Genomic DNA, 11,939 nt, shown 5'->3' on the forward strand with positions numbered 1-11,939 from the left:
CATGAATCAAGGCATATTGCTGCTACTGCTAAGTCACTTCAGTCGTGTCCGACTCTGTGTGACCACATAGACAGCAGCCCACCAGGCTCCCCCATCCCTGGGATTTTCCAGGCAAGAACAATGGAGTGGGTTGCCATTTCCTTCTCCAATGCATGAAAATGAAAAGTGAAAGGGAAGTCGCTCAAGGCAATTTGGAAGTGGTCAAACAGGAGATGGCAAGAGTGAATGTCGACATTCTAGAAAACAGCGAACTAAAATGGACTGGAATGGGTGAATTTAACTCAGATGACCATTATATCTACTACTGCGGGCACGAATCCCTCAGAAGAAATGGAGTAGCCATCATGGTCAACAAAAGAGTCCGAAATGCAGTACTTGGATGTAATCTCAAAAACAACAGAATGATCTCTGTTCGTCTCTGTTGGGACCTAACAAATGCCATGATAGGCTTCAGGGACTAAGGTAGGACTCATGGGAAAAGCTGAGTCATTGCCCAGTGAGGTCATCCCCGCGGATGCCAGGACTTGTCTAATCAGCATACTCCCCGTAACCTGGTTTGAGTTTATCAGGACGTAAAAGACATCCCCCTGCAGCCAATAGCCAATTAGTAAATACTAGGAAACTCCTGCAGCCAATCAGCCCTTGCCAACTCTCTGTTCTAAAACCTATAAATACTGCTGTAAATCTGGGCTTGGGGCTCTTTGCTCCACTCCACTGCATTGGATGTGGCGGGAGCCCTAGCTCAAGCTAGAAATAAAACCCCTTCATGCTTTTGCATTGCTGTGTGGATGTCTTATTCTCTCAGTTTTGGGGACTCGGACTCTGGGCATAATAGTCTCCAAGGCAAACTATTCAATATCACAGTAATCCAAGTCTATGCCCCAACCAGTAATGTTGAAGAAGCTGAAGTTGAATGGTTCTATGAAGACCTACAAGACCTTTTAGAACTAACACCCCAAAAGATGTCCTTTTCATTATAGGGGACTGGAATGCAAAAGTAGGAAGTCAAGAAACACCTGGAGTAACAGGCAAATTTGGCCTTGGAATGCGGAATGAAGCAAGGCAAAGACTAATAGAGTTTTGCCAAGAAAACGCACTGGTCATAGCAAACACCCTCTTCCAACAACACAAGAGAAGACTCTACACATGGACATCACCAGATGGTCAACACCGAAATCAGATTGATTATATTCTCTGCAACAAAAGATGGAGAAGCTCTATAGAGTCAACAAAACAAGACCAGGAGCTGACTGTGGCTCAGATCATGAACTCCTTATTACCAAATTCAGACTGAAATTGAAGAAAGTAGGGAAAACCGCTAGACCATTCAGGTATGACCTAAATCAAATCCATATGATTATACAGTGGAAGTGAGAAATAGATTTAAGGGCCTAGATCTGATAGAGTGCCTGATGAACTATGGATGGAGGTTCGTGACATTGTACAGGAGACAGGGATCAAGACCATCCCCATGGAAAAAAATGCAAAAAAGCAAAATGGCTGTCTGGGGAAGCCTTACAAATAGCTGTGAAAAGAAGAGAAGTGAAAAACCAAGGAGAAAAGGAAAGATATAAGGATCTGAATGCAGATTTCCAAAGAATAGCAAGAAGAGATAGGAAAGCCTTCTTCAGCGATCAATGCAAAGAAATAGAGGAAACCAACAGAATGGGAAAGACTAGAGATCTCTTCAAGAAAATTAGAGATACCAAGGGAACATTTCATGCAAAGATGGGATAGTGGCCATAAAGGACAGAAATGGAATGGACCTAACAGAAGCAGAAGATATTAAGAAGAGATGGCAAGAATACACAGAAGAACTGTACAAAAAAGATCTTCACGACCTGGATAATCACGATGGTGTGATCACTCATCTAGAGCCAGACATCCTGGAATGTGAAGTCAAGTGGGCCTTAGAAAGCATCACTGTGAACAAAGCTAGTGGAGGTGATGGAATTCCAGTGGAGCTATTTCAAATTCTGAAAGATGATGCTGTGAAAGTGCTGCACTCAATATGCCAGCAAATTTGGAAAACTCAGCAGTGGCCACAGGACTGGAAAAGGTCAGTGTTCATTCCAATTCCAAAGAAAGGCAATGCCAAAGAATGCTCAAACTATCAGACAATTGCACTCATCTCACACGCTAGTAAAGTAATGCTCAAAATTCTCCAAGCCAGGCTTCAGCAATACGTGAACCATGAACTTCCTGATGTTCAAGCTGGTTTTATAAAAGACATAGGAACCAGAGATCAAATTGCCAACATCCACTGGATCATAGAAAAAGCAAGAGAGTTCCAGAAAAACATCTATTTCTGCTTTATTGACTATGCCAAAACCTTTGACTGTGTGGATCACAATAAACTATGGAAAATTCTGAAAGAGATGGGAATATCAGACCACCTGACCTACCTCTTGAGAAATCTGTATGCAGGTCAGGAAGCAACAGTTAGAACTGGACATGGAACAACAGACTGGTTCCAATAGGAAAAGGAGTGCATCAAGGCTGTATATTGTCACCCTGCTTATTTAACTTGTATGCAGAGTACATCATAAGAAACGCTGGACTGGAAGAAACACAAGCTGGAATTAAGATTTGTAGGAGAAATATCAATAACCTCAGATATGCAGATGACCCCACCCTTATGGCAGAAATTGAAGAGGAGCTTAAAAACCTCTTGATGAAAGTAAAAGAGGAGAGTGAAAAATTTGGCTTAAAGCTCAACATTCAGAAAACGAAGATCAGGGCATCTGGTCCCATCACTTCATGGGAAATAGATGGGGAAACAGTAGAAACAGTGTCAGACTTTATTTTTTGGGGCTCCAAAATCACTGCAGATGGTGATTGCAGACATGAAATTAAAAGACGCCTACTCCTTGGAAGAAAAGTTATGACCAACCTAGATAGCATATTCAAAAGCAGAGAGAGACATTACTTTGCCGACTAAGGTCCGTCTAGTCAAGGCTATGGTTTTTCCAGTAGTCATGTATGGATGTGAGAGTTGGACTGTGAAGAAGGCTGAGTGCCTAAGAGTTGATGCTTTTGAACTGTGGTGTTGGAGAAGACTCTTGAGAGTCCCTTGGACTGCAAGGAGATCCAACCATTCCATTCTGAAGGAGATCAACCCTGGGATTTCTTTGGAAGGAATGATGCTAAAGCTGAAACTCCAGTACGTTCGCCACCTTATGGGAAGAGTTGACTCATTGCAAAAGACTCTGATGCTGGGAGGGATTGGGGGCAGGAGGAGAAGGGGACGATAGAGGATGAGATGGCTGGATGGCATCACGGACTCGATGGACACAAGTCTGAGTGAACTCTGGGAGTTGGTGATGGACAGGGAGGCCTGGCGTGCTGTGGTTCATGGGGTCGCAAAGAGTCGGACACGACTGAGTGACTGAACTGAACTGAAACTGGTTGATAATGTTTGCTCTTGTACTATTTTTATTTAATTAGGTATAACTTTTGCTGTTTCATGAAAGAATTGGAAGCAGTTTTCATTTTTCTATTCTTTGGAACAATTTTTTTTTTTTTAAGTAAGACTATCTGAATCTGCCTGCAATCTAGGAGACCCTGGTTTGATTCCTGGGTTAGAAACATCACCTGGAGAAGGGATAGACTACCCATTCCAGGATTCATGGCCTTCCCTGGTGGCTCAGATGGTAAAGAATCTGCTTGTAATGTGCGAGTCCTGGGTTTGATCCCTTTGTTGGGAAGATCCCCTGGAGGAGGGCATGGCAACCCACTCCAGTATTATTGCCTGGAGAATCCCCATGGACAGAAAAGCCTGGTAGGCCAAAGTCCATGGGGTCTCAAAGAGTTGGACAGGACTGAGTGACCAAGTGCAACACACAGCATGTGTGATCTAAATGTTTTGTAGAATTCTCTATGGAGCCATTTAAACCTGGTGTGTGTGTGTGTGTGTGTATGTATGTGATATTTGTGTGTTATAATTCCCTGATAAATTTCTGTATTATTTCTATGGAAATTAGCATTTTAGAATATTATATTTGTACTTCAGTCAATAGTAAATGTATTATCCTGAAATATTTATCCATTTCATAAAACGTTCAAATTTATTTATATAGATATGTGCAACATTGTTTTTAGTGACCTTTATTTGCTGATTTTAATCATTATTTTCTCTTACTGTTTATTAACTACTTTTGTGCTTTATCTCTTCTTATCTTTTATGAAACTATCTAATGGACTGGACAGTCTAATTTGTATATTTGTTTTAAACTAGATTATTGATTTACAAATTTGATACCTTTTTTGGTTCTTTATTTTATTGATTTTTACTTTTGTTTGTTTTCTTTTTGTTTCCCTTTTGATTTTTTTAAATTTGAGGTGGAAATTTAACTCATTTCTTTAATTCTTTCATTTTTAATCAATGTGTGTGTATATGACTCATCATATACATGATACATGCATATGATTTTTTTCTCATATACATATGAGTTTTCACATATGTATGTGTTTTCTCTTATCACTGCTTTAACTATATCCCATTTATCTTTGTATATACTGCTTTATTATTACTATTTAGAAAATTTGCTTTTTTCTCTGTATTTCCACTTTCATTTAGTATTTTTTAAGTGCAAGTTTCTAAATTTCAAGATTTTTCTTAATTTCTTAATTTTATTTCCAGCTTCCAGTTTTAGTGCTTTGTTTGTAAAAACTCCAGGGCTAGATTGTTTTCATTGGTAAATTCTACCCAAATTTAGAGTTAATGCCAGTCTTCTTAACTCTTTCAAAAAAATGAAGAGGAGGGAACGAATGCTCCTAATCTTATAGATCCAGAATTACCCTGGTACTAAAGCTGGATAAGGATACTGCAAGAAACGAAAACCACAGAACAATATTACTGAAGACATATAAATGCAAAAATTCTCAGCAAAAATTAGCTAACTGAAATCAACAGCACATAAAACTAAAAAGCTTATGCATAATAAGGAAAACAGGCAAAGAGTGAAAGGCAGCTACAGGATGGGAGAAAATATTTTTATAGCATATTTCTGATAAGGAGTTAAAATCATTCAACTCAATAGCTAAAAACAAAACAGCAAAACAAACAAACAACAAACCAAACAGATTAAAATCAGGCAAAGACCTGAATAGATATTTCTCCAAAGCAGATCTACAAATAGCCAGCAGGTGTATGATTAGTGAAGAAAGTGTAAAGTATGTGAAGAAAAGGAAATCCTGTTACACTGTTGTTGGGTATGTAAGTTGGCATAGACATTATAGAAAATAGCATGGAGTTTTTCCAAAATTAAACATTTAGCTAACGATGACCCAGCAATTCTTCTGGATATTAATCCATGGGAAAACAAGCTTGAAAGTGAAAGTCACTCAGTCATGTCCAACTCTTTTGTGACCCCATGGGTATAGTCCATGGGATTCTCTAGGCCAGAATACTGCAGTGGGTAGCCATTCCCTTCTCCAGGGGATCTTCCCGACTCAGGGATCAAACTCAGGTCTCCTGCATTGCAGGCAATTGTTTACCATCTGAGCCACAAGGGAAGCCCAAGAATACTGGAGTGGGTAGCCTATCCCTTCTCCAGCAGATCTTCCTGACCAAGGAATTGAACCAGGGTCTCCTGCATTGCAGGTGGATTATTTACCAACCGGGCTAATACTTAAAGTCATGATCAGTATGGGGTAGGTAAAGTCGAACCCATCTCTTTTTGACTTCAAAGGCTGTGCTTGTGAAAGCTAACCATGAAAAGTGACAAGGATGAATCCAAATGATACACAGTGTGCCAACATGTTGAGAGATGCTTTTATTCTATGGGCTGTTGTATACCACAAGATGTCATGTGTCTACAAGACAAATTTTATATTGGCAGACTCGCTTTGCTGTCATTCTTTTTTTTTTAAAAATAAGATTTATTTATTCATTTATGACTGTGCTGGGTCTTTGTTGCAGCATCTGGGTTTTCTCTAGTTGTGGTGAGCAGGGGCTACTCTCTAGCCCCTGCTATGAGCAGGCTTCTCATTGCAGTGGTTTCTCTTGTAGTGGAGCATGGACTTGAGGCACAGGCTTCAGTACTTCTAGCCCGTCGGCTCAGTAGTTGCATGTCAGTGGGCTGTAGAGCACAGGCTCAGTAGCTGTGGCACATGGGCTTAGCTGTCCCATGGGCTTAGCTGTCCCATGGCATATAGGATCCTCCTGGATCAAGAATAGAACCCATGTCCTCTGCATTGACAGATGGACTTTTCACCATTGATGTATTAAGGAAACCCCTCTTCCTGCCTTTCTTACTAATACACTCATGAATTATGGGATGTTACAATGATAGTAGTTAAACTGTTATAATGGGAGGAGTTTCTTTTTTAAACCTCTTAAAAGTTGACATATATATTATTATCACTAAGCATATATATATGTATTTGAATTAGGTGTATAGCATTTGCTTCTTGATGTTTTTAGGTAAGATGAGCCAAACAGAAATTTTTAAAAAAATCTTAAGTCAACTTAGTTTCTATCTTTCTCTGTTTTATCCTCAGGACCATCCAAGAAGGCACAAGAGTGTACAGATGCTAACATATTTATGCCTTTAATTGTTAGGAGAATTAGTGAGATCATATTTTCAAAGTAAAATGTTATGTTTGCCTTGTATTCAAAAATATAACAAGATTGTCAAACAATAAAATGAGGTTGTGTTTGTAAATATTCTTTGACAGTTGATACAGAATATGAAATGGAAGATATCATTTTTCAATAGATTTTCTAAATAACTTACTGATGCTATATGTCATTATCTCAGATTAATCTTATGGATTAATTTTATAAGAGATCTAAGGCTTTATCCTAGAATTGACATTCCATTTTCTCAGCCGTCTCATTGCAGTCTTCATGTCTTTGTTCCTCAGTGTGTATATCATTGGGTTCAAGAAAGGAGTGACTACAGAATAAAAAACAGCAAGGAATTTATCTAATGACTTGATGGGGAATGGCCAGGCATAAATGAAGATACATGGTCCGAAGAACAGAAGAACTACTGTGATATGAGCAGTTAAAGTAGACAGAGCCTTGGATGACCTCTCTGAAGGGAGATGCTGGATGGTCACTAAGATGACAGTGTATGAGATGATTAGGAGAAAAAAAGAACACACAGTGAGCACACCACTGTTAGCAATGACCATGATATCCAACCTATAGGTATCTGTGCAGGCAAGTTTGATGACCCTAGGAAGGTCACAGTAAAAGCTATCTACCTCATTGGGACCACAGAAAGGTAAGTTCACTGCAAAGGCCAACTGGCTCACTGAGTGGAGGAAGCCAGTTCCCCATGCAGCAGCCACAAAGCCAGCACATACTTTGCCACTCATAATTGTAGTATAGCGAAGGGGTTTACAGATTGCTACATATCTGTCAAAGGCCATGGCTATAAGGATCACCAACTCACTCCCACCAAAGAAATGAAGGAGAAATATCTGAGCAAAGCAGCCCTTGAATGAGATGACCTTATATTTACTGAAAAAATCAGCAATCATCTTGGGGGCTGTGACTGAAGACAGACACAGGTCAATGAGTGAGAGGTTGGCCAGCAGGAAGTACATGGGGGAGTGAAGGTGCGAGTCAGAAGCCACAGTTATGACAATAAGAAGGTTCCCGAACACAATTCCTACATAGAATACAAAAAAGAACACAAATAGGAAAATCTGGAGTTGCTGAGAATTGGAGAGTCCTAGAAAAATGAACTCAGTCACCGTGGAGTGATTTGTTTCACTTATTGATTCATTCCAGGAAATATCCTCTGTAGTTACCTTGAATGGAGTGAGAAGAAAGTCAGAAATATTACGTTCAAATTCAGAGCCCCATTTTGTGTCATTATGTTCACACTCATGATGACATTCTGTGCTTTGTTACATAAAGAAATTAAAAATGCCTACAATCTAAACTCAATTTTATCCCACACTCTTTGCCTGGATATGCTTATAGTCCAGTTGTCCAAGCTTTAGTGTTTCCATGTATGCTAGGCTTATTCCTAATAAAATGCTTTTTAAATGTTACCCTCTCTGCCAGATTAAATTTATACCCTCACCCTGCATTTATGTCCTCTATCACTGAACTCCAAAACAGGTCATATTCTGTGGACCATATTATAGCTCTTAAATACATACAAACTCTATGATTGTCACATCTACAAAGGGTTTTCATGACATGCATTTTTGAGAAGGTATTTTTAGTAGCCTAATAGTTCATCACAATAATCTTGTATACAGTTATTGGAAACTTCTCTATTAAACTAAAACAAATTCTCACTCACAATATAATTGGGAAGCAATCATAGTGGGTTTTGTGTGCATCTGTGGATCTTGAATTCATCCTCTTTAAGACTTCTTTTGCCATTTTGTAAATGCAAATACTAATTATATTCCTTCTTATGGTTATGTGAATTTCAACTTTTGTATTTGGTCATTACACAATAGATTTAGAAGATTATTAGTAGTGAGAGTTATCACCTCTGATTCATAGAAAAACCCTGGCTCCTCAATAATCATTTAAAAGTATACTTGTATTCTAAAAATAATTATCATAGCAAGATTAAGTTTCCCTATCTTTTAAATTACTGCATTGGATCAAAAATTTTCTAAATCCTCACTAATCCAATACTCTATCAGAATTGAGGGAGGGACATAATTTAAAAATAATTTTCATAATCTCTCAGGAGCTTGGATAGCAATATGAAAACTAAGACAGATGTAGAGATTCAGTCTTATGGGGACTTTACATTTATGAGAATTCTGAAACAGAAACTAGGAATTATAAGAATTTATAGAGGATAGAATTGATACTTAACATTTGGTAATATGAAAATGCTTAGAAGAAAGAGTTAAGCCAAAATAAAATTAAAGATGAAAAATAGAAGAAAGGAATGACAACACAAAAATAGGGTTTAAAAATGAGAGAAAGAAGTTAAAAGCAAGAGAATGCCACTACAGAGGATGTGAGTTTAATCCCTGATGGGGGAACTTAACATTTCACATGCTGTGTGGGGTGGTCAAAAAAGTTTAAAAAACAAAATAAAATTTAAAAAATAAAAACTTAAAAGTGAGGAAAATATTTTCTGAGATAAAATGTGAAGAAATTTTAATAGGAGATGAAATTATAAAAGGATTCTAGAATGCCTACTATAGAATTCTTGTTTTATTATGTTGACATGAACTGTTGCAGAATTATGAGCAATTGTTTAATCAATTTCTAACAAAGGGTAAGCAGTTAATAATAGCCATTATAAAAGGTAGTGATAAAAGGACATGTGTCAATACATGTATAAGATTAAAAAAAGATGCCAATTTTTTTTATTCTGAGTAACTGTGAACGCTGTCACAGCTTTAATTATGAAAATAACTATAATAAGAGTTAGCATAGCAATATATAACATAAAGGTCATTTTTAGAAGAAGCAATTCATTTGGAAGGAAGTAAAGGATGATGATAATAAAAGGTAAAGGTATTGTTGGAATATCTTTGTAAGTTGCTACCTGAAAGTTAAGAGCCTGAGAAGTGGTCGTTGGATGTAACTTGCAAAAGTCATTTCATATATGTATTTGGGAGTCCAGAAGTTTTGCAGTAAGTGAAGTAGAAAATGGAATGGTAGCTTGAAGGGGAAGCTATAAAAGAGAGGAGAGGAAATTGACCGATCTCGAGGAGTCATGAAAGGATAGTCATCAAATTTCTTGGGGGAGTAGTATTATGTTTTCTCTATTTAATCAGTTATTCCAAGGTCCTTGGAAATTACACTTTTCTTCATTATCCATTCCATAGCCCTATCCTAAAGCTCCATATTACTGTTTTTAAAATCCTATAAATATTTGAAGTGAAGTCACTCAGTTGTGTCTGACTCTTAACAATTCTAATTTATTTCCAAGTATAAAGAGAAGTCTAGTAGTAAAACAAGTCATAAGTAGTCATTTTAGTCCCCTTCTGCTTAGCACAAATATAATCATACTTGTCATTGACAATAAAGAGGATGGGATTCCTATTGTGAGATCATTTCTGACATGACTGGGTGATTTGGATATTTCTTTAAAGTCAAGGAATGTGATTTAGTATTTTCTTTGGATGTTTACTGATGTGAAATCATTTCACTGAGAGAAGAGGACAAACTTGATAGTTATGTCAGGATAGGTTTACCAAAGTGTTCTCATTTGCAGTGAAAAGATTTTCTATGGTAACAAGTAAGAATTCAAATATACTATTCTTCAGCAAAATGAATTTTTTCCACCAACCTCAGGATTCTTCCATTTTTCCTGAAAAATACTCATAAAATTTAATTCTGTAGAATGGGTTATTACTAACAGAAGCATTTTATTGTCAATACAAGTGCTACAGTTTGGTTAGTTCTGCTAATATATTTCACTTTCACATTCTACCTACCTCCTTCATAACTGGAAGACACTACAGCAATTTTCAGAGCATAGTGTGTAGACTTTTCTTTTATTTGCACTTTCTCATGAAGTATACAATTTCCAAGAGAAGAAAATTGATATAAACTATCCTCCTTAGCAAATGACTTTATTAGAATTAAGAACCATTTATGGAAATGACCAGAGGCAGATGAAGAGATCTGAAAATAGTCATTCTGAACTTTGGGTATTGAGACTAACTCTTATAGTCTCACAAGCTTTCCCCTGAGGAAATACACGAAATCTTCTTGATTTAAGGGCTAATGTCACAGTTTCTTGGCTAACTCAGGTACTTCTATGACCCTCACTGAATTTAAAGGTAAATTTCTAAAGAATCATAGTAAAACAATTGAAAAAATTGTGCAATTAAAATTCAGACGTGTTAAGAAGAAAGCAAATAATAATGTTTTAGATTTTACAGAAAGCAGATAGCTTAGAATTTGTGGAGAAAATATAGGAAAAATGCCTTGACAAATAATAAGTCTAAGTTCTTATTATTTATCATTTTTATTGAGTAGCTTTAATTACCATACAGTGGTTAAAACTGAACTGACTTATCACAGTTAATGTCCCTTAAATCAGTCATAGAAAGAACCCAAATGATCTCTCAGCTGTGCTCCATGACCAGCAGACTTTCCAGATTTTACCTTAAACATGCCAGTCATCTTCTTTGTTCTAAGTGCCCTTACTTAAAAATGAACACATTAAAGATGCTGAGATCTCAATGGAGTATCCTCCTCTAGTAAATAAGTCCTTTCAAATACTTATAGAATTGTAGATACTTTTAAAGAATGAATCAAGATATGCTTTGAACACAAATATTGAAAAAAAACTGGAAAATAGGCAAAATTTTGCATAATAGAAAATACTAGAGTCTATTTTTAAAACAATATTGTACGAAATACATTATCAAAGTCTAAAGGCAATTTTAATTCTTAACGTAGTGTCATAGTGTTGACCTTCCTATTTATCTAATTAAAATACAAATATAATGAGAATTGCTTCTTCCTCAATTTTAATGTCTATTGGTTTACATAAAGCCATATTTTATCTTTGGATCTACATAATTTCCATAAGAAATATTAACTGATTTCTCATGATGCTTGTTATCAAATGGAAGATACTGATGAAGTTAAATTACATGTATGTGTGTGTTGCTGCTAAGTCGCTTCAGTCGTGTCCGACTCTGTGTGACCCCATAGATGGCAGCCCACCAGGCTCCCCCATCCCTGGGATTCTCCAGGCAAGAACACTGGAGTGGGTTGCCGTTTCCTTCTTCAATGCATGAAAGTGAAAAGTGAAAGTGCATTTGTTTGTCTTGTCTGACTCCTAGCGACCCCATAGACTGCAGCCTACCAGGCTCCTCCGTCCATGGGATTTGTCAGGCAAGAGTATTGGAGTGGGTTGCCATTGCCTTCTCCATATATGTGTGTGTGTGTACATATCTATCTGTGGATGTAAAATATCCACATGAATATTGAATGCAGCCATTAATGGTTACTACAGTTTAGGTTTGGAGGTTAGATA

General features: G+C 37.1%; 1 protein-coding gene across 1 annotated transcript; it reads right to left on the reverse strand.

The window, feature by feature from the left end:
- Positions 1-369: 369 nt before the first annotated feature.
- LOC120853665 (olfactory receptor 4F4-like) lies at positions 370-11,077 on the reverse strand (the record flags this gene model as incomplete). Its single annotated transcript, XM_040227619.1, has 3 exons — positions 11,060-11,077; positions 6,833-7,767; positions 370-385 (listed from the first exon to the last, which is right to left on the reverse strand). Coding segments are annotated over exons 1-3 (969 nt in total), but the record flags the coding sequence as incomplete, so codon positions are not given.
- Positions 11,078-11,939: the final 862 nt, after the last annotated feature.

The sequence above is a fragment of the Oryx dammah genome, unplaced genomic scaffold (genome assembly GCF_014754425.2).
Source record: "Oryx dammah isolate SB20612 unplaced genomic scaffold, SCBI_Odam_1.1 HiC_scaffold_26, whole genome shotgun sequence".
Classification (NCBI taxonomy): Eukaryota; Metazoa; Chordata; class Mammalia; order Artiodactyla; family Bovidae; genus Oryx; species Oryx dammah.